At 39.0% G+C, this 26,250-nt stretch overlaps 2 protein-coding genes across 12 annotated transcripts in view; both read left to right on the forward strand.

Moving 5' to 3' along the window:
* Nucleotides 1–12,821, forward strand: part of vta1 (vesicle (multivesicular body) trafficking 1) — a 54,769-nt gene extending 41,948 nt beyond the window's left edge. For all 3 annotated transcript variants that reach the window (XM_028440477.1, XM_028440478.1, XM_028440479.1), the window contains one exon: nucleotides 10,646–12,821. In XM_028440477.1, coding sequence (XP_028296278.1) covers nucleotides 10,646–10,791 — 146 coding nt within the window. In that variant the 3' untranslated portion in view covers nucleotides 10,792–12,821. The remainder of the gene's footprint in view (nucleotides 1–10,645) is intronic.
* A 600-nt stretch (nucleotides 12,822–13,421) lies between these two features.
* Nucleotides 13,422–26,250, forward strand: part of adgrg6 (adhesion G protein-coupled receptor G6) — an 85,971-nt gene continuing 73,142 nt past the window's right edge. For all 9 annotated transcript variants that reach the window (XM_028440526.1, XM_028440532.1, XM_028440528.1 and 6 more), the window contains exons 1-2: nucleotides 13,422–13,825; nucleotides 24,327–24,415. In XM_028440526.1, the coding sequence (XP_028296327.1) occupies nucleotides 13,824–13,825; nucleotides 24,327–24,415 (91 nt within the window). In that variant the 5' untranslated portion in view covers nucleotides 13,422–13,823. The remainder of the gene's footprint in view (nucleotides 13,826–24,326; nucleotides 24,416–26,250) is intronic.

Consider the following 26,250-nt stretch of genomic DNA (forward strand, 5'->3'; position numbering starts at 1 on the left):
TCACCCATTCACACACCAATGGGAATGAGCTGCCATGCAAGGAGCAACTCCTAATGGTTGACAAGCTCCTGGGGTTCAGTGTCTTGCCCAAGGACACTTCGACAGGGAGTTGGATCGAACCCCCAAGGGGATGAGTGGATGACTGCTTTTAACACTCCTACTGGACACTACGAGTATCTGGTTATGCCATTCGGTCTCACCAATGCTCCCGCAGTTTTCCAGGCCCTGGTTAATGATGTTCTCCGTGACATGTTAAACCAGTATGTTTTTGTTTACCTCGACGACATCCTGATTTTCTCAAGGTCCAAGGAAGAACACGTTCATTACATCCAATCCGTCCTGCAACGCCTGCTTGCAAACTCACTCTTTGTCAAGGCAGAAAAGTGTGAGTTCCATACCCCATCTGTTGCTTTTCTTGGTTATGTCATTGTTCAAGGAAGCATTTCCATGGACCCTCCAAGGTAGAAGCAGTTGCGCCCTGGCCTCTTCCTGAGTCCCGTAAGATGTTACAGCGCTTCCTTGGGTTCGCAAACTTTTACCGAAAGTTCATCCGGGGTTACAGTTCGGTTGCTGCTCCACTCACAGCACTTACCTCCTCCAAAGTACCCTACAGGTGGTCTTCAGAGGCGGAGGAGGCCTTTAAGTCACTAAAGAAGCGTTTCACCTCTGCCCCCATTCTTAGGGTTCCGGATCCTGAAGGGCAGTTTGTGGTGGAAGTCGAAGCTTCTGATGTAGGTGTGGGGGCGGTTTTGTCTCAACGAGCACCTGATGATCAGAAGCTGCACCCCTGCGCCTTCTACTCTCGACAGTTAACATCGGCAGAGAGGAACTACGACATTGGTAATCGGGAACTGCTGGCAGTTAAATTGGCCTTGGAGGAGTGGAGACACTGGCTCGAAGGCAGCAAGGTGCCATTTCTGATATGGACAGATCACAAGAATCTGGAATATCTTCAGTCTGCAAAACACCTCAACTCTCGGCAGGCCCGGTGGGCTCTGTTTCTCACTAGGTTCAATTTCACTCTGTCCTATCGACCTGGTTCTCGCAACACTAAGCCGGATTCGCTGTCCCGCCAGTTCTCCACCTCGGAAGTCTCCACTGCAGAACCCGAGACAATCCTGTCCAACTCCCACATGGTTGCCATCCTCACATGGGACGTGGAGGAACGGGTCAAAGCTGCTCTGGAGGACAGTCCTGGACCCAGCACCTGTCCTGACAACCTTCTCTTGTTTACCTCAACATCTCCAGTCGGATGTTCTGCAATGGGCCCACAGTTCTAGACTCACATGTCACCCTGATATCCAGCGGACTAAGGAGTTCGTGCGGCAAAGGTTTTGGTGGGCTTCCCTGGATGAAGACACCAGAGATTTTGTCAATTCCTGTCCTGTATGCAATCAGTCAAACCTACACACCAAGCACCTGCTGGACATCTTCATTCTCTACCTGTTCCTCATCGACCTTGGTCCCATATATCCCTTGACTTTGTTACCGGCTTAGCTGCTTCTGACGGATACACCACCATCCTGACAGTCGTTGATCGTTTTAGTAAGATGGCTCATTTCATTCCTGTTCCTAAACTTCCATCGGCGAAGGAGACCGCCCAACTTATGTTGCTAAATGTTTTTCGTCTGCACGGACTACCTACTGATATTGTCTCGGATCGGGGCCCACAATTCACCTCCATTTTCTGGCGGGAGTTCTGTTCGCTTCTAGGAGCCACTGTGAGCTTGTCATCAGGATACCATCCTCAATCAAATGGCCAAACCGAAGAATTAACCAAACAGATGGAACCATTTTGCGTTGTATGGCTTTCCAGAAGTCCGTCCTCCTGGTCCCAACAGTTACTGTGGGTCGAGTACTCGCATAACACTCTGCAAAGTACGGCCACAGGCCTTTCACCATTTCAATGTGCGTATGGGTATCAGCCACCCTTATTTCAACCCAAGAGAAAGAAGCATTTTGTCCATCTGTTCAGGGCCTTCATCAAACGCTTCTACAGGACCTGGAAACAGGCACGAAAAGCCCTGCTCCATTCAGCACATCGTTACTCTGCTTCTGCTAATCGCCGCCGCTCTGAGGCTCCTGTATACCAAGTGGGCCAGATGGTTTGGCTTTCCACAAAGAATCTCCCTCTTAGAGTTGAGTCCAAGAAACTCGCTCCAAGCTTCATTGGTCCTTTTGAAATCGAGAAGGTGGTCAACCCTGTGGCTGTGCGCCTCAAGTTACCCAGGGCCATGCGTATTAATGCCACTTTCCATGTCTCGAAGGATAAACCTGTCCATGAAAGTCCTCTTGCTCCCGCCCTACCTCCTCCACCACCAACGCGTCTGATTGATGGGGAACCTGCATACACGGTTCGACGCCTTCTCCGTTCCAGGCGCCGTGGCAGAGGACTCCAATACCTAATCGACTGGGAGGGGTATGGTCCTGAGGAGCGATGTTGGGTACCTGCCAGGTTTATCTTGACCCGCGTCTCATTCGAGCCTTCCATGAGCAGCATCCGGATCAACCTTCGGCGGCCGTCACTGCTTCTGGCCGAGCTGGTTCTGGGGTGCCTTCTGTCCTTCCTCCTGCGGCCTGGATGACCAGCCGGACAACAGTGGTTCTGGTGAGGAATCGACTGGTGGTTCTTTCTGGTCTGTTCGGAGGGTGGTTCGGGGCATTCTGAGGAGTTCTGACCCTCCATCGTGTTCCCCTCCTCCCTCCCGGTGTGGTGGTTGCTGTTGGGATGGCAGAAGCCGTCCCTTGAGAGGGGGGTTCTGTCATGAGTCTGCTTATTTAGTCACTCCCTGTTCCTTGATTTTGCCTGTTCCTGTCCATGTTTTCCTGCCTGCCCAGTTTTCCTGCTCTCCACAGCTGCTCCTCATTCCCTCGTCAAGTCGGAGGAGGTTATATATACTCCCTCAGTTCAGTCAGTCTCTTGCTAGATTGTCAACCTGTGAAGAGAGACTTTCAAGCTCATTGAAATTATTGAGAGTTCCTGATTCTGATTGCAAAGTGGGGAATCTGTGTTCCTTTAATAAACAAATCCGATTGGGGAATATTTCAGTTATCCTCCTTGTTTTGTTTGGGGCCCGTTTATTCAATCTGTTAGATATTTCAGTTTCTTCCTACTCCTTCCTGCGTTGCATTTGAGTTCTTCTGTATACCTGTGATAACGCAGTGTTTTTCAAACGGTGGCTGAGGAAGGAGCGTAGAGCGTCTGTGGAGGCAGTGTAAATCCCTCCAGACTTTTCCTCCTCTTATACATCGTTACCCATTCTCAGGTTTCAGCGCTCACATAAACTGTGTGTACAGCTGTGCATGTACATGCTGGGAACTGGGTTAGCGTGATCTCACCTCATAACTGGGTGGAAAAGCTGTGCTTTTATTTTGGAGGGGGCTCATTTATGTCTTCTGTATGTAGCTACGGATGAAATAAGAAGAAAAGTAAGGTTCATGTCCTTTAAAAGTCCTTTGTAATGCACTTTATGTTATTGTTATTGTAAAAAGTGATGCTCAAGAAATGGATTTCTCTAGTTTGTTATATTTAACTTACAAAATTGATTTAAATTCCTTCCTCCACCAGCATGCTTACACTTCTTTTATATATTTAGCAACATTTTTTCTGTGTTTATGAGTTTAATTTGATGACTCAGAGGATTTGGGTTAATTCCTGTTCAAAGATTCAACTCTAACTCTGTTTATTACCTCACCAGCTCTAAATCCCAGTAAAATGAGTAATATTTCAGTTAAATTCCTGTGTAAATAAATAAATTAACATAACTTTAACGAGTTTCAAATGAACTACATTGAAGAAGCAAAATTTACAGAGAATTTGGGAAGAATAAATGATGATGATGATGATGATGATGGCTTTGTTGTGAGAGTTTGTCACTTGTTGTACAGCTTTAATGATTACACAACGACGAGGCTGTGCTTTGGTATACGTGCAGATCTAGTGAAGTTATGTAACGTCACCGCGTTCCCTTCTCCTCAGTAAATTTGACTTTATTGGCTTTTTTCCTGCCAACGTATGAACGCACCTATAAAACTCGCTGCTGCTGTTGCCTCGGAGAACTCAGCATTCTTAGCGATAAAAGATGAAGCTGTAGCTTCACTGAGAGCTGAGTCTGTGTGTCTGTAACTGTCAGTGACGAGGATAATCTTTGAAATGTGCTCATTAGAAGATATAACACATTATGCATCATATTAGTTTAATTAACTTTTAAAATAGGACTACTTTACAGTTCTAGAGCCTGTGTTCTTCCATCTTAAAATCACGTGATTGATGATGTCACACGGCTTCACTGCCTGTAAACATCCCATTGTTTTCTATTGGACTGAAGTATTCAGCCTGGTTTTAGATCATTTAGCAGCTTTTTAGATCATTTAGTTGCTTTTTAGATCATTTAGCAGCTTTTTAAATCTTTTATTTGCTTTTTAGATAATTTAGTAGCTTTTTAGATCAATTAGCAGCTTTTTAGATCATTTAGTTGCTTTTTAGATCATTTAGCAGCTTTTTAAATAATTTAGTAGCTTTTTAGATCATTTAGTTGCTTTTTATATCATTTAGTTGCTTTTTATATCATTTAGTTGCTTTTTAGATCATTTAGTAGCTCTTTAAATAATTTAGTAGCTTTTTAGATAATTTAGTAGCTTTTTAAATCATTTAGTAGCTTTTTAGATAATTTAGTTGCTTTTTAGATAATTTAGTTGCTTTTTAGATCAATTAGCAGCTTTTTAAATAATTTAGTTGCTTTTTAGATCATTTAGTAGCTCTTTAAATAATTTAGTAGCTTTTTAGATAATTTAGTAGCTTTTTAAATCATTTAGTAGCTTTTTAGATCATTTAGCAGCTTTTTAAATAATTTAGTAGCTTTTTATATCATTTAGTTGCTTTTTAGATCATTTAGCAGATTTTTAAATAATTTAGTAGCTTTTTATATCATTTAGTTGCTTTTTAGATCATTTAGTTGCTTTTTAGATCATTTAGTTGCTTTTTAGATCAATTATAGCAACTGTTTAGATCATTAAGCAGCTTTTTGAAATTGACAACTTGGTCTGCTTTTGGTTGCTCTAAATAATCAGGAAAGGTAAAGATGTTGATATAACCGTCTTTTGTTTACGGAAAGAGCATAAAAACAGTTGCGACCTGAAAATAATCTGTGACCTCAGGGGGCGACTGTTTTACTTCTCCTGATTATTTAGAGCAGTGTTTCTCAAATGGGGGTACGTGAATCATGATGGCACTACAGGGGATGCTTGAGAGAGAGAGAGAGAGAGAGAGAACATAGATAAAAATATATATTGAATAATAAAAAGAACAGACAAACAACAACAAAATACACGACATGATCTTGATTAGAACGTGACCTGAAGAGACAGGAAGTTATAAAAACTATAGAAATCTATTCAGAAGGCCCTTAATACAGTTTCATTTCACTTATTTACAAAGTGAGATTATTTCAAATATGTGTTATCACTCATAAAAGTGAGTAAAATGTTGTAGTCGGACACAAGGAGGTACTTGGATTCAGAAATAAGAGAAAGGGGTACTTGAGCCAAAACATTTTGAGAACCACTGATTTAGATATATAATAACTAAAAGCAGCACAAGTCGTCATTTTGACAGAAAAAGCTGCTAAATCATCTAAAACCAGGATGAATGTTTCACTCCAATAGAAAACAATGGGATGTTTACAAGCAGTGGGGCCGTGTGACATCATCAATCGCGTGATTTCAAAATGGAGGAACACAGGCTCTAAAAAAGATTTTAAAAGGTAATGAAACAAATGTGGTTCATAATAATGTGTTTTTATTAGACATAGATCTTTTAATAAGTACATTTCAAAGATTTTTGGCCAAACTTGTAAAAACAGTGAAGGATCCTTTTTAAGGAGCTTTGATTCTTCCTGAAACAGAAATTACAATATTGTTGCTATTTTTATTGAAATGAAATCAATACACTCATGTATTTTTTTTAATTTGTGATGATGTCACGTATTTACACGGAGCTGTTTGCTATAACTGGTTTGCAAATACACGGGAATGTCAACTCTCGTACAAACCTCGCAGTATGCCCGACTTAACTTTCTGAAGTAAAAATAACTTTTATCACACAAACTAAACCCTCAATGAAAAGGAAGTAAGGAGACTGTAGATGTGATGATTAATGTGTTAATAATGGTATACAGTTTCTGTATCTGTACTTTTAGTGAAGTAAAGCATGTGTGTACCACTTTGATTCAGCACAGATTGTCTTTAGATTAGGAAATCCAGCTCCAGTGGTTTTGCTGACATGACTTCATGTATTTAAGTAAAGACACTTCCTGTGCAGACCCTTTTTTCTTCTCAGTTGTACTTGAGATGGTTGAGATTAAATCTGCTCCTCTCCGTGTGTCTCACTCTCTCCGTGGTTTCTTTGGACTCCTCGCCTTATTTTTCCACCTCTGTCTCTGCAGTCAGCAGATCTCACAGACTCTTTCCCAGCTTTCTGGAGCAGTGGAGAACTCAGCCAGGGGATTAGCGGCTTAATGCTGCCATGGTATTCCTTCTCCAGGACACTTTTAGAAGCAAAACACTGTTTTCAATGAGTGTCACGTAGCCAAAAGAGGCATTATCGGCTGCTTTAACGTCGCTCCCACTCTGAAACTGAAGTCAGGGGAGCTGCAGCTCTTTCATGGCCTTCACTGTGATAAGTGGAGCACTCATTAGTGGCTGTTATGGTTTCATTAAAATAAATGCTAACTGGGTTGGAGGCCAGTTAGCATTGCCTCTGTGGATATCTGTGGTTTTAAAATCCTGAAAGCATAACTGAGTTAGTGTTGGTCAAGTTAGAGTTAGGAAAGAACAACATGTATCTGGAGGTTTGAAAAAAGCTAGTCATGAGTTTGTGCGTAACTTCTTCTTCCTGTGAAGTTATATTTCTTCACTGGTGTTTTGGTGAAACTGGTGTCTGTGTTATGTAATGACAACCAGCAAACACTTGACGCCTGTACTACAAAGCTGGTTAAGTACATCCTGATATCGCTCTGTTAGCGGACTTAAATAGCAGCTGTACTACGAAGCAGGATATGAACACATTCACTTAAGCGAGGTGATTTCAGCCTGGCTACGTGCGCGCTCCAGTGACAGGGGTGGAGATTGCAGCGTCAGACCAATCATAATCACGTAGAAACTGTGTGGAGCAGTGTTTCTCAAATGGGGGTACGCTATTGCACTGCAGTTGCACGCAATTTCAGACGGGCTAGCCTCAACATGAGTGCCAGCCCCATTGTTCCTGGTCATTTGATCTATAATCCAATAATTTTCATTTCCTTGAGACGAACTCCCCACTCCTCTTAAAGTTCAACGCGGTGGAATCCATCAGAGAGTTCTGAGAGTTCGGCCCCTTCCATCGATGACAAGAGGCTTCCAATATTGCTGCCAACGTAATCTGAATTTTGCGATAAATCAGAAAAATGCCTGATCTAATCAGCTGGAGACCCTTATCATAATTCCAATCTGGTGGTGGACATTTTCCACGTCCTCAGGACTTACGGACTCTCCCAATGCCCGTCCTACTAGTTGAGAAATTTGACCAAAGTGAGGAAAGACCAGCTGATCATCATCAGCTGACTGTAGATCAGTCCATCAGATATATATTTATGTTTCCTAAAGGATGTCATCACTAAATTAAAGGATTCATCTATTAATAATATTTCTTTCCTAAACACAGCTGTCAGATGTGCACCAACCAGGATCTTCTAACAATGGGCAGGTCGTTCTCTGATTGGTCAGGAGGTGGGGCTTTAGTACTTGCTCAGATCTGATCCACTTCATAAGCTCGTCCAGACCAGGTTAGGTGTTCAGCCTAAAGCCTGGTTTAAGGTTCAGTGTCAGGACTTACGTCGGGGGCATGCCGTCAACATGAGGCGGAGTTGGCCTTTTTACTTCTGCGTAAATGGAACGCCTCGCTCTGCGATTGGCCGCCCTGCCGCTAGGGGGTGTGGCTGTGTGTTGTTGTTACAAATCAACAATAAAAAGCCCGTTTTTATCTTCCGGCCACAGAAAAATATGTTTTATGTTTTTAAGCATCTTAAAATGTAATTTATTTCTAGATTATTACTGACCTACTGTACCAACCATGTGTGTTTGTTAAACACAAACATTAAAACAACGGTTCAAAACGTGCTCTTTATTTTTAATATAAACATAGGCAACTCGTAAACAACGTATAAAAGTATCGGACTGGCGACTGCTCCAGTCAACAGTCACGCTGGGGGTGAGGAGACCCTGAACCCACAGTAGAGTGGAGAGAGAGCAGCGGGGTAACCAGGTCCACGGCACGGGAAGCAAGGAGTTGGAGCGTGACAGCGCTTTAAAGATTGTAAACATAACGTCATGTCTGCTCCTCTATCAGCCTCCACAGCATGTTGGTCATTGTTTACTGGTAATGAAACACACACAGTAGGTACAGAGACGAGGCAGTAGTAGTGATAAGAACAGTAAAGACACACCTTTTGACTGTGATTGACTCAGTTTGGCGGTGTTTTGCGTGCTGCAACCATGAAAGGAAATAATAAAACTCTGGCACTTTTAGTCCTTCTCGGTTTTCTCTGTGACTCAATCCACTGTTGAAACAACTCTCGTATCACTACGCTAAAAGATGAAACATGGTGGTGTGACTGGAAAAGACAGTGACCGGGGCTGAGGTTTTTGGGAGGCGCACGTAAGGTTACAAGGGAGGGGTCTACGCCTTTGTGCGTTTACGGCAGGGGATTTTACACAGAACCTTAAATCAGGCTTAAGTTACCATGGTGATTTAGCCCCATAAGAAGTTAACCAGCGTCGTGGTACAGCACACACCGATTAAACCCTGGATGTTAGCGCGATAAGAAGAAATCCAGCTTGTGTACAGGCCCTTAGAGTTCTGACCCTTAGAGTTTCTAAGAGGCTGAGACGAGGCAGTGAGGAGCAGAAGTTTTGGTACGAGTCCAACGATGAGATCGAACGAGGCCTCGTTCAGGCTTTAATAGGGACTTTCTATGTCTCTCTCACACACACCACACACAACACACACCACACACACACACACGCACACACACACCAACACACACACACACACACACACAAAACAGACACACAGCAGGCTGTATACACACATCTGTCATGTTTTCTCTAGTGTTCCACCCACTGTATTGTGTTTCATCTGTGTTCCTCCTGAGGATCTGATGAGGGGGAGAACCATGAGAACAAGCTCGTCCATCTCTTGACCTCCTTGACTTTCTTACTTCCTTTACTTTCTGTACTTCCTATACCTCCTTTACCTCCTGTACTGTCTTACTTCCTTTACTTTCTTTACCTCTACTTTCTTACTTCCTATACCTCCTTTACTTCCTTTACTTTGCTTTACTTCCTTTACTTTCTTACCTCTACTTTCTTTACTTCCTATACCTCCTTTACCTCCTTGAGCTCCATTACCTAATTTACTTATTTAACTTCCTTTACTTCCTTTACCTCCTTTCCTTCTTTTACTTCCTTTACTTATTTTACCTATTCGACCCCCTTTTTCCTCTTTTACTTCCTTCACTCTCTTTACCTCCTTTACCTTCTTTACCCTCCGTTATTCCTTTAGTTCTTTTACCTCCTTTACTGCTCATGCTAATAGTTCTTAAGTATGGATGAAAGAAATACAGGGTTTAACTGTTACAGGAAGCTAAACAAACACAGCCCAGGGCCTTTCGATCCTAACAGGATTTCCTTAATAGCCAAAAACTAACAAATGATGGAATTAACTTCCTAAAACGGAAATGGCAATATTTTCATGATTATTATATTTTACCATATTGCTAACACACTTAAAATCTGATCACAGTTACCCAGATGTAGTGTTTGTGTAAAACCTGCTGTGTTTTTAATTGGTATGTTTCTTATTTGTTTCCTCCGGGTACTCCGGCTTCCTCCCACAATCCAAAAACATGACTGTAAGGTTGATTGGGGTCTCTAAATTGAGTGGTTCTCTGTCTGTGTTGCCCTGTGATGGACTGGCGCCCTGTCCAGGGTGTACCCCCGCCCAGCGCCCAATGAGAGCCGGAGATTGGCACCGGCAGACCCCCGTGACCCTGAATAACAGGAACAAGTGGGTCTGAAAATAGATGCATGGATGGATGTTTCTCATTTGCAAAAGAGAATAAGAACTGTATGTGAATTATGTTTTGTGCATATGTGAGGTTCTACAACAACAAATACCACACACAAATGCCCTGTTTCCTATTCATTTTGTGTATTTTTAATGTAATTGTGTGTGTATTGTGTAGATCATGTTTGCATTACACGCAATCCCATTTCAATTTCAGGCAACCCTGTATGGGGTCATGACCCCAAGGTTGAAAAAAGAAAAACTGACTGTAATTGAAGACGTTTCTTTGTATGTGTAAAACCTATTTTTTTTTTTTTTTTTTTTTTTTTTTATTGGTACGTTTCTTATTTGCAAAAGAAAAGAAGAAATGTATGTGAATGATGTTTTTGAATCCTTGTTTTGTGCGTTTGTGAGGTTTTGGCCTTATTTTCACACACAGAGACGCAGCGCGTGTTGCCAATCAGAGCTGTACCTCTTCTCTTGACTCTGATTGGCTGCTGTTGGTGTCTATGTTTGACGCTCTCATTGTCTCCTTTCCTCCAGGTGGAGTTCAGCTTTCTGCTGAAGACTTCACCAAAGCTCAGAAGTACTGCAAGTACGCCGGCAGCGCCCTGCAGTACGAGGACGTGGGCACGGCCGTCCAGAACCTCCAGAAAGCCCTGAAGCTCCTCACGACGGGCAAAGAATGAAGCCTCTGTCCTCACCACACACACGCACACACACACACACACACACACACACACACACACACACACACACACACACACACACACACACACACACACGCACACACCGCCACTCGAGGACATGATGGATATCTGCGTCCAACAATGGCGGCGGTTGTTGTAGCAGACGACAGAGCGACGGCGGCGGTAATCACTCCTCAAACTGATCAAAGCGTCGCCATCGACGACGGCGAGACAAAGTCAAGCTCAACTTACGGGTTCCACAGAACTGAAGTGTTTAATTAGTCTGATTAACGACACCATGAGCTCCGATCCTTCACCAGGGGAAGCAAAACTCTGCTAATGCTTAAGTTCCACTTTTGCATCAAATAAATCACGACTTTAATCTGTTTATGTCGGTTTATTTCTGAGTTCTAGATTCATGCCGTTAACTACCTGTCATTTTTCTAACTCTGACTTCAGAAAACTGAACTTAAGTTTACCTAAGTTAAAATCATCTTTTTTGTGTTTGTTCATTTGGATTAAATGATTCTGAGCTTTAGAGCTGCTGTGTTCCAGTTTTCTCACCATCACTTCTTTATCTCAGTTATTTCAAACTCTGACTTCAGAAAACTGAACTTAAGTCTGCCTTCTCAAATATTTTAATAATTTGACGATTTTCTTTCTTAGATTTAGTACTGCTTTTCTTGCTGCAAAGAATCAATGGCTTCATTTTCCGAGTTTTCTGAAGTCTGACTTTATAAAACTGAACACTTAAGTTAAAGTTTTTAATCATAAAATCCTGACTTTTTATTCCATTTTTGTAGATTTTTGTTTTTTAAATGTACTCTGAGCTTTTACTGCTTTTCACTACATTGGTGAATGACTTTATTATTTGGGTTATTTTTCAAAGTCTGACTTAAGAAAACTAAACTTAAGTTAAACTTTTATTGTGAAATATTGACTTAAATCAGTTCTCCATTGTTTTCCTTTAGATGGATTGTAAGATTTAGTACAACTCTTCCACACATTTGCACTAAATAAGCAATTACTTCATGATCTGAGATTATTTTCCTACTCTGACTTTAGAAAACTGAACTTAAGTCAGACTTTTCTATCATAAAAGCTTAACTTTCTAACAACCTTTGCTAGATAATAGATTCTTAGATTTAGTACTGCTGTTCTTGCTACAGTACAAAGAATCAATTGCTTCATTATCTGAGTTTTCTTAAGTCTGACTTTAGAAAACTGAACATTTAAGTTTGTTTTTGTTCATAAAATCTTGACTTTATTCCATTTTTGTAGATTTTTTTAAAAAGATTTTTTGAGCTTTAGTACTGGTTCTCACTACATTTGTTAATCACTATTATCCCAGCGATGTTTCAAAGTCTGAATTAAGAAAACTAAACTTAAGTTACACTTTCATTGTAAAATCTTGACTTAAGTCAGTTTTGCATTGTGAGTTTTAGAGCTGCTCTTCAACACGTGCCGTTCATAAGCAGTTCATTCATGATCTGAGATTATTTTCCAACTCTGACTTTAGAAAACTTACAATTTGTTGATTTTATTTGACAAGATTACATAAACTGATTCAAACTCTGACTCAGAAAACAGAAACAAACTTAAGCTAGACTTTTAATTGTAAATGTCTAACTTTCTGTTGCTTTTCTGTAACCAATCACATTATGTGAGTCATTTATCCAACGCTGACTTCCTAGAATTCAACTTAACTTGGACTTTTCTGTCATAAAATCCTGACTTTCTATTAAAGTTTTCGTTGACTTTACAGAAAACTGAACTCGATGAGTTTTCAGGCATCGGACGTTGTTCATTTGCTGTTTTCTGTTTGCTTCTCGTTGTTGGTTTCCTCTGTTGTTGTTGTTTTTTGTTGTTGTGGGAGGAGTTTCCTCTGTTGTGTGTGTGTGTGTGTGTTTGCTGCACAGTGTGGGTTTATTCCATCATTGAAATGTTTTTTTTTTTTTGAGTAAATCTTTCTTTACTTTTGCACGAAGTTTCCGACTCCAGGTTGAATCTGAATAAAAGATGAAAACTTACGTACTTGTACTTTTTTGAGTATATTTCTAAATCAGTCATTTTATTTGTACTTAAATACATTTTAAAGGAAGTACAGTAATTCATTACATTTCTACACCCAACCATTACTGAGTCAATTATTATTTTTAGTTTTAAAATGATTAACAGACATTATAAAACTACAAATAATGAAATAACTAGACAATCAAATACATCACATCATAGCCGACCAATCAGATTAAACCTAATGCACCAAAACAACATTAAATGTTGGTTATTTTCTCAGTTTTACCGTTCATAAATGTATCTAATATACTTGGAGCCTAAGATTATTTTTTTTAATTTCTAATTGAAGTCATTAGTTTTACATTATTTTAAAAAGAATTCTACATTTTGACAAACTTTTTATTTTGTTATTTTGTGTCTTTATTATTAAATAATAATGATAAAAAAAAAAAAAACATTTGTAATTAAAGAGAAAAAAATGTCAATATTTGGGTCTCGAGATATATATATATATATATATATATATATATATATATATATATATATATATATATATATGCATTTGAACACTTGTTTTTTTTTTTTAAAGTGATTTTTCTACCTCCATAGTCTCGTTGATTTAAACTTTAATGTGAAACAATCCAGAATTTTTAAATCTGATTTCATCCAAAACGAGTCTCTCTCTCTCTCTCTCTCTCTCTCTCTCTAACGCACCGCCGCCGGCGGGGAGTGCGGAGCAGCAAACCAAGCCCACCCTGTTGGAGGAGCCCCTATGCTCCAACACACACACACACACACACACACACCAGTCCCAGTGCGCCCCCATCCCTCCGTCTCCAAAGTCTTTGGGCACTTTTACGCGTGTCCAGGGCGCACAGGGCGCACCGTGGATCCGGAGCGTGTGGAAAACTCGGGGTCGGAGCTGAAAGTTGAAGGAAAACCATCGGGAAAAGTTTTCCTGGAGGAAGAAGAAATGCTCGTGCGGGGGAATCCGCGGAATCCGCTGCAGTGAAAAGATGTGAGTGCGATTCCCATGAAGTGACTTTATGATTCTACGTGTGTGAGAAACGCGCCACAGCGCATAACCATAGCCATGGAGTTGGTGATTTGATTCTGTTTCTTTGCTTTCATGTCCTCCCAGAGCCATGAGCTCATCATTGGCTGCAGCTGAAATCATTTCTTCAAACCCTGAAATCCAACTTTTTCTGGCCCACTTTCTCCTTCCTCACCTCTGTGCGTTAATCACTCAATCTGTGGCCAAAGCAGTGATGAGTGGAAAAAAGCCTTTTAGTTTTCCTTCTTTCCCAGCAGGAGAGCTGGAGGAAAAGAAGGAAAATGGCTTTTCCATGTGTTTACAATCTGTGCTGTAACTGTAATGGAGGTGAACATGTGTGGAAGGAACTGTAGGATGAGCAGAAAAAACAACAAACAAACAAACAAAAAACACTCTTTTTAAACTTTTAACAATTTAAAGGCGGCGTTTAAAGCGTTCATTGAAGATAATTCTTTATTTCCCACAGAAAACATGGTAAAAATCCATATTTTCAACCTATCAAACATATAGTCTTATTTTTCATATATATTTAAGAAAATATACTTTGTCAAATGTATCATAATGAGTAAAATCATGACAACTCAATCATTATTTTCCAACTAAATCTATTTAAAAATAATAGTCGATAAGTAGAAATAAAACACTTATCTATTATCTTTAATGTATGTCAGGACTGTCAAACTAATATTAGTACAGGAGCCAAATAGGAAGTAGTTTGATTTTAAGCTGATTTTAGCGTTGAACGATTTTTTTTTTCCTCAATATTTGCGATTGCGATTTAATATGCGATTATTTTTTTCAAGGGCCCCTTGTCATATATTTTTTAATGAACACAAGCAATAAATCAATCTGTTTCATAATAAACAGTTTCAGATTTATTTAAACTTTAAATAAATATAAAATATACATTTTAAAGCACAGATTACAACAATAAAGTAAATAAATGTGTGGATTCACCTCATAACTGACTTCACCTTTCATGAAACATGTAAACATGTGGGCTGAACTTAATAAGACAGGACAAGAACAAAAAAATAAATACAATATTAGCAGCCTTTGCGATTAGAAAATAGCGTTTTATGACATCACAATAATATCACAAATGCAATTTATCGTCCAGCCCTAGAAAACGAGCAATTTCAACATTAATGTCCCCAAGTTTGTACGTAACATAACGTATAAATCATAAATAAAGTATGTAACAATATCCAGGCAATAAGTGACAGATCTTTTAAATGTCATTTATTGTGACCAATTTTTATTTAATTTGTTGAAATTTTGTGAAATAATTTCAGGTAAATTATGTTCTTTGATTGAGGTTTAAAATGACTGCTGTCATGTGATAAAAGCATGGCAAAATTACGATCCTCCAAATATTGTGAAGTTTCATTAAATCTGTGTATTTAGATATATAAGCTGATTTATTTATAACTGAATTAATTCGAAATTTGGACAATAATTAGTTTTTTTTGTCTTTACGTTTTCCTGCGGGCCAAATTTGATGTTCTAAAGGGCCGGATTTGGCCCCCAGTCCTTGAGTTTGACACGTGACATAAGTCGTCAGCTCTGCTCAACTCTGACTTCAAAATACTGAACTTTTTTAACTTAAATCACACATTTTTCCTCATGAAATCTTGACTTTTTGTTGATTTTCCGTTACTGGATTATCAGCGTTTGTGCTGCAGGGGTGTCAAAGTCTGGTCCTGGAGAGCTGCTGTTCTGCATGAAGGTCTAATAAAACATGCAGGGCAGTGGCCCTCCAGGAGCGGATCACTTCATTATTAAGTCTGACTGTAGAAAACTCAACTCAGTTAGCTTAAGTCGGACTTTACTCTGGTGAAATCCAGGATATGATCTATTTTTGTGGATTTTCTTTAAATAACAGGTTTGGATTTTTCACACAAGAGGAATGAAGATAAACTTCTCTCCTGTGATTTAAAAACATCTTTATTTACCCTGAAATTATTACTTTATTCATTATATATATATATATATATATATATATTATCATCAAAAAGCAGTCGAGACTTTAGAAACAACTGATATTTAAACGTCTCCAGATGTTTAGAGTCACAGGAGGATTTGATACGTGACGTTAAGATAAGATACATATATATATGTATATGTATATGTGTATATATATATATGCTATAATAAGTTAAAAAAAAGATTTGTTCCGATATGCATTATGATATGATTGGATATGTTACGTTAAGATAAAATGTGTTTTGTTAAAACATAAGATATGATTTGATGAGGTACAACTGGACGACATACAATAGAATAAGATCTGATATGAAGCGATACGATAAGATATGATAAAATGAGAAATGATCGGATATGATGGGATAAGATACATTAAGATGAGATATGAAAAGATGAGATCTGGTAAGAGGAAGTATGATAAGACAAGGTACGGTAAGATGAGAAATCATATAATGTGAGATCAATCAATCAATCAATCTTTATTTGTATAGCGCCAAATCATAACCAATGGTATCTCAAGACACTTTACAGTAGAGCAGTCTTAAGGACGGACTCTTCATTTTATGGATACACACATATGCATATATACGTATATACACATACATATGTATCCCACACCCAACATGAATTCATCATGGCGGCAAGGAAAACCTTCTGTTAAGCAGCAGGAACCTTGTGTGGATCCCATTCCTATGATGAACAGCCATCCACGTTATGCTGTGTTGGGTGTGTGCAGAGGAAAGGGTGGAGACAGAGTTGTTGAGACTCTGTAACTCCACACTGAGGATCCCACAGACCTGCAAGACAAAAGCCAGAAGGAGTACAGGAGCAAACACACAAGGGAAGAAGCAGACATAGAGGGAGTGTTTGAGAGAGGAATGGGACCCTCTCCGGTCCCTCTCTAACCTAAATGACCTCTCTCTTAACGCCCTCTCCAACCTCTCTCCAACCGAGCATGCCAGACCCCCCCCCCCCCCCGGCAGTCTATGCCTATTGCATCTTAATTATGAGCTATGAGCTGGTTCCTAACTAAAAGCTTTACCAAAGAGGAATGTTTTGAGCCTAACCTTAAAGGTAGAGAGGGTGTCTGCCCCCCGAACCGTGGTTGGTAGATGGTTCCAGAGAAGTGGGGCCTGATAACTGAAAGCTCTTCCTCCTATACTACTTTTAGAGATGAATGGAACAACGAGTAGTCCAGCATTTTGAGAGCGTAGTGTTCTGGGGGGATTGTATGGCACTACAAGCTCCTTGAGATAGACTGGTGCCTGTCCATTTAGGGCTTTATAAGTGAGAAGAAGAATCTTGAATTCTATTCTATATTCTATTCTATATTTATGATATAGATATGATATAGATATAGATATGATAAGATACATTAGGATGAGATGGGAATAGATGCCATAAGATGAGTTATGTTTAGATGAGATCTGATAAGGTGAGATGCGTTAAGATGAGAAATTATGTGAGATACAATAACATTACAATGAGTTACGATAAGATGAGATACATTAAGATAAGATATGATAATATAGGGTACGATAAAATGAGAATTGATAGGATGAGATACAATGAGAGAAAATACATTAAGATGAGACTTGTTTAGATGTGATACGATAAGATGAAGTACGGTAAGATGAGAAATAATAGGATATGAGATATGATAAGATGCATTAAAATGAGATATAAGATGAGAAACGATAAGATGAGAAATAAAAAAGTGAGATACGGTAAGATGCATTCAGATGAGATATGATAAGATGATAAATATTAAGATAAGATGCAATATGATGCGCTACGTTAAGACGACAAATGATTAGATAAAATAAAATTTGATAAGATGAGAAATGAAAGGATGTGAGATACAATAAGATATGATAAGATGAGATATGATGAGTTAAGATAAGAAATGATAAGGTGAGATATGAAAGGAAGAGGTACGATGGTATGGGATACAATCAGTGTTGGGCGGCGTTACCGCCCCAACGTTACTTTTGACAGTAACTCGTACTGTAACGCAACATATTTCTAAAGAAATAACCCCGTTACCGTTACAATATGGTGCGTTTGTCCGTTACTTTGCTAGCTGCAGTGTACTTCCTGTTTACAGTGGCGCTACATATTTTTGCAGGATGCCGTGCTAAACACGGTAAAACAGTAGAAGAAGAAGCATTGTCAGCGTGTTTCTGTTTACATCACGTGAGCCAATCATGGCGAGTCAATGCGAGAACAGGACAAGCTTCTCAGAGTGGAAATACATGCATTATGTTTGTCTCCAAAAGATGCATCAGTGAAGCTAAGCTAACGCTGTGGCTGGATTTTAAAGGACTGTGACTGTTATCCAGGAACAGGTCAGCCAAACTATTGCACGGTATGTTATTGTAAATAAGAAGCCTGTCGCTACTGCTGAGTCACTGCTAACAGCAGCTCATTAGCCTGATATGTTTAGCATTGTGTAGCTGAGAAAAATGCTGTGAATTAGTTTTTCCACATTTATTTTTATAAGCATTTTCAACAGCAGAATGTGTACCTGGAATACACACAGCTTACTTTACATTACTGTGTTAAGGCTGAAAAATTACTGTTTTAATTTTGGAGCAGCTGTTTTGTGCTTTATATGCACATCATTTATGGTTGTTTTATAGCAGTTGATCAACAGTGGATTATTATATTATTACAGCACTGATATGAAGCTGTATGGACACAAATGACCCAAAATAAATAAAGTAACTCAAAAGTGACTTTTTCCAGTAACGCATTACTTTTTGGTGTAAGTAATTAAAATAGTAACTGAGTTACTTTGTTAATGAAGTAAATAATAACGGTAACTAGTTACTTTTTTTCCAGTAACTAGCACAACACTGGATACAGTAGGATGATAAACAGTAAGATGAGGTGTATTAAGATGAGATATGATGAGATCTCATCTTTAGTAAATTTTAGTGGACGTATTTTTTGGTTGATTGGTAAAATACTCATTTGTTCGCTATTAAAATCTCCAAAAACGACTTAAAATCCGTTCAATAGTTAATGTTTGAGGTTCATTTCTGACCTAAATAAAGCTGTAAAATCCCTCCATGTGACATTAATAGTTTAATAAGATGAAATCCCAGCTGATCTTTTCATCAAAGGAGAAACGAGTAGAAGAAGAAGAACAAAGCAGCTTTACAGGTGTGAGCTGACAGGAATGTGCTTCCATTAATGGGAACGATGGGATCTTTCCACCTGCACCAGGAAAATGATCCTAATGGAACCGGTGGTGCTCTAACTGTTACCGTGGCAACCCCCAGCATCAGTAAATCAAACCCTCACACCCTCAAACACTAAAACTGAAATTGTTTATTTGAATGAGTTAAAACAAGTATTTCTGTCCGAGACGAGACACAACAAGATGTCTTTTGGAATGGGATCCACACAAGGTTCCTCCTGCTTAACAGAAGGTTTTCCTTGCCGCCATGATGAATTCATGTTGGGTGTGGGATACATATGTATGTGTTTATACGTACAGTATATATGCATATGTGTGTATCCATAAAATGAAGAGTCCGTCCTTAAGACTGCTCTACTGTAAAGTGTCTTGAGATACCATTGGTTATGATTTGGCGCTATCCAAATAAAAGATTGATTGATTGATTGATTGAACAAGATAAGGTCAGGACCCCATTTGTGGTCGCGATACACTGGGATGGGGTCACTAGATGCCTTCAAGAAACTAAGAATATTTTAACCTATTTTCATCACATTTTTCCCCTTTTTAATGCATTTTTGATACATTACTCTAATTTCTAACATGTTCAGCACTTTTAAACCCTTTCCACCACTTTTACACCTAATGTCACATATGTTGACCCATTATTGTCACTTTTAACCTCTTTTCATCTCATTTTATGCTTATTTTTTGCCAATTGTCATGACCATTTGACAAATTTAGATGGTGATGCCAGTTTAAACTAATTCTTCCAATATTTACACTTCAAACCCTTTTTACCACTTTTTCTGTCCATTTTTGGACCACTCAAATTTGCAACTTTTATCCAATTTCTGTGGTTTTTAAAATCCCATTTTTCCACCATTTTTTTTTATTTCTGATTAAAACAAGGACTTACGTCTTTAACATAATATGGCCCAATAATACTAAACTTCCTGGATAACAGTGGATATTGTTCTTGCCATTTTTTTGCTCCTTTTAATGCATTTTTGTTACATTCAGGGCTTTAAATTATCTTTTTAGATCAGCAGCCATCATAGATATGTAGATAGTAGATTCTTTACGTTACCAGCGAAAATCAACTACATCATGAGCCACAGAATAGATTTAAACATGTTTTTTTTTTAATATTTTTATTTTTAGTTGATTGCAGAAATACATTAGAATAGTAAAAATATATACATTTATTTTAAAAACAATGTTGTAACAATGCCTAAAAGGTGCAAAATGGAACTTTGGATGTGTCAAGTGAACTTTTTATAAAGTATATTCTCATAACTTAGTAAACAAACTTAACTCAGATTAAAATTGAATCCTTGGAACACTGTTTGAAGTTAGAAACAAATAGAAGTATTCAGTATTAAGAATTAAATGTACTGTAGAGAAAACATGTTTTACTAGCATGCATGCTCTTCAAATGTAAACAAATCAGATTTCACCTATATTTTCCCCTGTGTCAGCAGCAGCCTTCCTTTTTTTTTATAGTTCAAGTTTTTCAACACCTGATAAATATCTCCACGTGTTTGTTTGTTTTTCCCAGCTAATTTTACAACTTCATTTCAGCTCCTGTTGTTTGTTTTGCACCGTTCTGTTTGTTTTCTGATACCAAACCATAACAATCACGCTAACGTAAGCATTGTTGAATGACACGTCACGATATAGTGTTCATGGGAAATGTAGGATTAGTAAAACAAGCAGTGTTGCCAGATACACATTACGTTTTAAAGTCTAAACACAAATAAAAACCCTCAAATTTCTGGGCAGGAAAACAGCCCAATCTGGCAACAACGACTTTCCGCAACCCTGCCGATTCAAACAAACGCAGCAGTGGTGTTACATTTTTCACCAGACAGTAGTGACCTACAATGTGACCCGCCAAAGTTCATTTTTACCTGCATTTGGTGGGTGTTAATTAAATTTTCTGCACATTTTTTCCACTTTCATAGGTATCAAGGTTCACATCGATTCTCTGAAAATTGAATCGCCGTACTTTTTTTAAACAGCAGATTTATCATTCTCTTGTCCAAATGCTGAGGCGGCGGGCAGAATCTGCTACTACTTTCTTTCTGGCCGCCTTCTACTCTTAAACATGTTAATACATGATTCCTTACCCCTTTAGCACCGAAAGAATATCTGTAATATTACGTGAATATCTGTAAAAGTCACGTTTTTCTATTAGCTCTGTCTAAATACAATGCAGACTGTTTTTTTTTGTTTTTTTTAAAGTCCAATTGTTAAGGCACAAAATACATTTTCAGTTGCACTTTTAAAAAGAAAAAGAACTAAAATGCAGTTTTGCATTGTTTACTATAGAACCAGAATTTAAATGAATAGGCTTCTTCTTCATTTGTATTATTCCTTTATTTATTTCATTCAAGATTTATTTTTAAATTGCATTGTTTTGAATAGTTTATCAAGGGATTCTTTTGACAATGAAAAATAAAAGGAAAATAGTACAGTATTTTTTCCCCCCAAAAAATAAAGGAATATTTTTCAGTCATTGTTTGTTTACAGTCCCATTTTGTAAAATAAATCGTGAGAGACTCGCATCGTGAACCCAGTATCGTGAATCGAATCGTATCAGGAGTTGAGTGAATCGTTACATCCCTACTTTCAAGACATTTTCAGCACTTATAAACGCTTTCCACCACTTTTCATCCTAATGTCACATATGTTGACCTATTATTGTCACTTTTAACCTCTTTTCACCATATTTTATGCTTTTTTTTTGTCAATTTAACCACATTCACGATTTTTCATGCCCATTTTTTGCCAGTTTAAACTAATTGTTTCAATATTGACACTTACAACCCTTCTTTCCACTTTTTCTCTCCGTTTTTTGGCAACTTTTAACCAATTTCTGTGGTTTTGAAAAGGCCCTTTTACCACCTTTTCCACCATTTTTGGTCACTTTTAACCCATTTTATTTCTGATTAAAATTACATCTTTAAGATGACCATATACTATGGAGCAAATATTAATAATAAACTTTGCTGGATAACAGTGGATATTATTCAGATGAATAAATAAATGTGGTTATTACAGATTCATAAAACAATGATGGCCCTGTCTCCATATGACAAAACTGAAATGATTTAGTTAAATGAATTAAAACAAGTATTTCTATATATATATATATTAGATTATATCAATATATTTATTGGATGTGTTTTTTAATTTTTTTGAAGTCAAAATTTTTGAATACATCTGAAGTTGTAGTTATTAATGTTTTAGTTAATTAAAATAATAATTGAATTTATTTTTAAAATAATTATTTAACTATTTATGAATGATTTGAATAATAAAATTGTTATGTTTTAAAAGCATTGACATGGTCATGATTTCTAAATGAGTTCACGTAAACTCTAAAACTGGAACTCTCAGCGTCGATACGATAACGTGGGACATTTGTGTGACTCTCACGTCCCTAAAAGTCTTCTGAGGAACAATGAATCGGCGTCTTTATGGAGCGCGCGCTGACCCGCTCTGGTGTGGCGTCTGTTCCCTGGAGGCGGGGCGGGGGTGTGGGGGCGGGGGGGCAAACGCTGGGTTTGACAAAGGAGCGAGTTTCAACATAATGTCACGAGCTGAATGAGGGACACAGTTACACACATCAGGCCTGTTGTGTTTGTCCCTGAATATTCATCATATCCTCCACTCTCACTCCATCATAACCTCAGATTAACACTGAGTTAGCAAACAACGTCACCACCAGTTCTCACTTGTCTTGTTATAGGACAAGGAGAGGTGGGACAAAGAAAAAACAGACATAGAAAAATTACATTTGGTTGTTTTGAACAAATTGAAACTGTTTTAAACATTTTAGTTTCCTCGTGTTGTCAAGACAACAAAGTCAAGATGAGAAGATAAGACTAGATAGGACAAGATGAGAGGGAACAAGACAAGACACCACAGATCGAGATTGGACAGGGCGAGATGGGATGAGATTAGAGAAGACAGGAAAAGACGAGACAAGGCAAGGCTTGACTAGACGAGACAAGGTAGGACAAAATGAGACAGGACTAGATAAGGCGGGGCAATAAGAGACACACAAAAGAACGAGATGGGACGGGGTGAGATGGGAAAAGACAAGAAGAGACATGAGAAGACGGGGCAAGGCTGGATTCGACGAGACTGGACAATATAAGATGTGACTAGCCAAGGTGGTACAAGAAGAGACAGAACAGGAAGAGACAAGACGAGTCAAGACGGTAGAAGACAGTTCAAGGCGTGATGAATTGAGACAGGACAAGATGCGATTGGGCGAGACAAGGTGATACAAGAAGAGATGGGACAGGAAAAGACACAACACGGTGAGACGAGACAAGACAGAATGAGATTGGAGAAGATGGTGCAAGGTTGACTAGACAAGACAAGGTTGGACAAGATGAGATGGGGCTAGACAAGGCAGGACAAGAAGAGAGGTGCTAAGAAAAGACACCACACAACGAAATGTGACGGGGAAAGATGGGGCGAGGCTTGACTGGACAAATGAGACTGGACTAGATGGGTCAAGAAGAGAATCAACAGGTCGAGATGGGGCAGGGCAAGATGGGAAAAGATGAGATTTGAGAAGACAAGAAGAGATGGGAAAAGACGTGGCAAGGCTTGACTGGACGAGACAAGACTGGACAATATAAGACTCGACTTGCCAAGGTAGGACAAGAAGAGACACAGCAGGGCAAGACAGGATGGGGCGAGACGAGTCAAGACTGTAGAAGATGGTGCAAGACGGGGCATGGTGTGACAAGGTGAGACAGGACAAGATGAGATGGGCCTAGAAAAGGCGGGACAAGAAAAGACACAACAGGGCGAGACGAGACAAGATGGAATGACATTGGAAAAGACAGGGCGAGGTTTGACTGGACAAGACGAGATAGGACAAGATGAGACGGGTCTAGACAAGGAAAGATGGGGCGAGGCTTGACTGGACAAGGTGAGACGGGTCTAGACATGATGGGGAAAAGAGACTCAACAGGACGAGATGGGGCAGGGCCTTTGAATTTTTTACGTTATTATTAATTTACAGATTTGGAAAATGAAATAAAATATTTAAAAACCAAAAACATAAAAGATAAAACAAGTTAAGCATTTTTTTCAAATTGTAATTACTATTGGAGTTTAGTGAATTTTTTTTTAAAAAAAAACAATAAAAATGTGATATTGAAACGACTCCAGCTGAAAACATTATTAACAAACAATAATTCAGTTTTGCTTTTGTAAAAAAATGTAACCTGGCAACATAAATCAGATGTGACTGGTTGTCTTCTACAGGGAGTCCTGCTCAGAAGGAGGAGGAGGAGGACGGTGGAGGCTGAGGGTTCTTCTGCTCGTCCTGATGTGGGTGACGACGCACAAACACGGTAAGACCAGAACCAACGATCGCTGAAAGGATTCAACGTGAAACTCTTTAGTTGCTTTGAGTCAATAGAGAAGCCAAGCACAGGGTGGACTCTACAGCTTTCTACAGACTTCACCAGAACAGAGAACCTTTGCCGCAAAATTTACCCCAAACTTTTTAGTTCCTGGTAGTTTTCTCCCTGACATTGTATTTGCTTTGTTGGTGTCTTTGGATCAACCACACAGTTAAAAAACACAGATCATTTCTGGGAATATTTCGGCAGTGGAAACGCGGCTTTTCCACCAACAGTCCCCAGAACTTTTTAATTTGTGTAAAACGTTCATGTTTGCATCTTAAATCCCTGTGACGACGACCACTCAAAGGTGAACCGTGATGTCAGCAACGGCAGCGCGAGAAACACACCAGACTTAAATATATTTTGGCTCTGTAAGCCCCGCCCCTTCAAAGTCTGTAGACTTTTCAGAGACAATCCTGGTTCCAGCGATACAAACGCAGAGTTCCTGGGGAAAGTTTTGGCAGTAGAAACGAGTTCATGATGGAGAGATTTTCACCTCTCAGTCTGTCGATATCTGCATTCACATCGTCTTTTGAGTTCCTACAAACTTTGCACATGTAACCCGTGACAAAGTTCCTGGGAAACGTTGCGTGCGGTGGTGGAAATGCGCACACAGAATGCTGGTTAAGTCAGTGATTTACTTGCTGACTCAAGCCACCAGAGCGTGTCAGTGCACTGTTTAAGGGAGAGTAAAGGTCACTTTGGAGAGCTCTTCTTGTCTGTTTCATTGTCTACTATGAAACCTCAGAGTTCAAACTGTCGCCCCCTGTGACCTCAACTGTTTTTATTCTTTTCCGGTAAACTAAAGAGTTTTACATTGAGATCTTAACTTTTCCTGATTATTTAGAGCAACCAAAAGCTGTCATTTTGACTGAAAACGCTGCTAAATGATCTAAAAAGCTGATAAATGATCTAAAAAGCTGCTAAATGATCTAAAAAGCTGATAAATGATCTAAAAAGCTGCTAAATGATCTAAAAATCAGGCTGAATGTTTCACTCCAATAGAAAACAATGGGATGTTTACAGGCAGTGGGGCCGTGTGACATCATCAGTCACATGATTTCAAGATGGAGGAACACAGGCCCTAGAACTATAAAGTAGTCCCATTTTAGAAGGTAATAAAACTAATATAGTGCATAATAATGTGTTTTATTGGGCATAGATCTACTAATAAGTACATTTCAAAAGTTTTTAGGCCACATTTGTAAAAACAGTGGAGGATCCCTTTAACAATGGCGACACAAAGCGCGCCGACATCAGATTAGTGGTGTGTGAGATCTCACACACTCCTCTGCTCTGGTGAAGTATGAAGAGAACATGTAACGCTGAGTGGTGAAATAAAGGCTCACTTCGTCTCATTAACTCAAGTGTTGTTGAGGCTTCTTTCCATGATTACTATAATTCTAAAGAACCTACTTCTAATGACACAAAAGCTTTAATTAAATCACAGTAATAAGATGCTTGGTTCCCTTTTAATGATTAAGAGCCTTTATTGTTTGTGGCAGCGCTGAGGTTTGTGTTTGAGAAGAAGAAAATGCTACATTTTCACCTCTGAGGGAGTTTCCAGTTGCATTTTTCATCTGACAGCATGGATTTGTGTGATTTCCATCTCTCATCTGTGTGTCTTTTCCCTTTCCTTTCCCCCGTCGTTTCCACGCTCCCTATTCCAACGCCGCCGCGTTGTTTTCCCCGACCACACTTTCCGTCCTCCTCACGCACGTTTTGCATCCATTAACAAACAAGCTGCTCATGTCAAACCCACACTGACTCCGCCTCTTCTT

Source organism: Gouania willdenowi, assembly GCF_900634775.1.
Source record: "Gouania willdenowi chromosome 24 unlocalized genomic scaffold, fGouWil2.1 scaffold_320_arrow_ctg1, whole genome shotgun sequence".
In the NCBI taxonomy this organism is placed as follows: Eukaryota; Metazoa; Chordata; class Actinopteri; order Blenniiformes; family Gobiesocidae; genus Gouania; species Gouania willdenowi.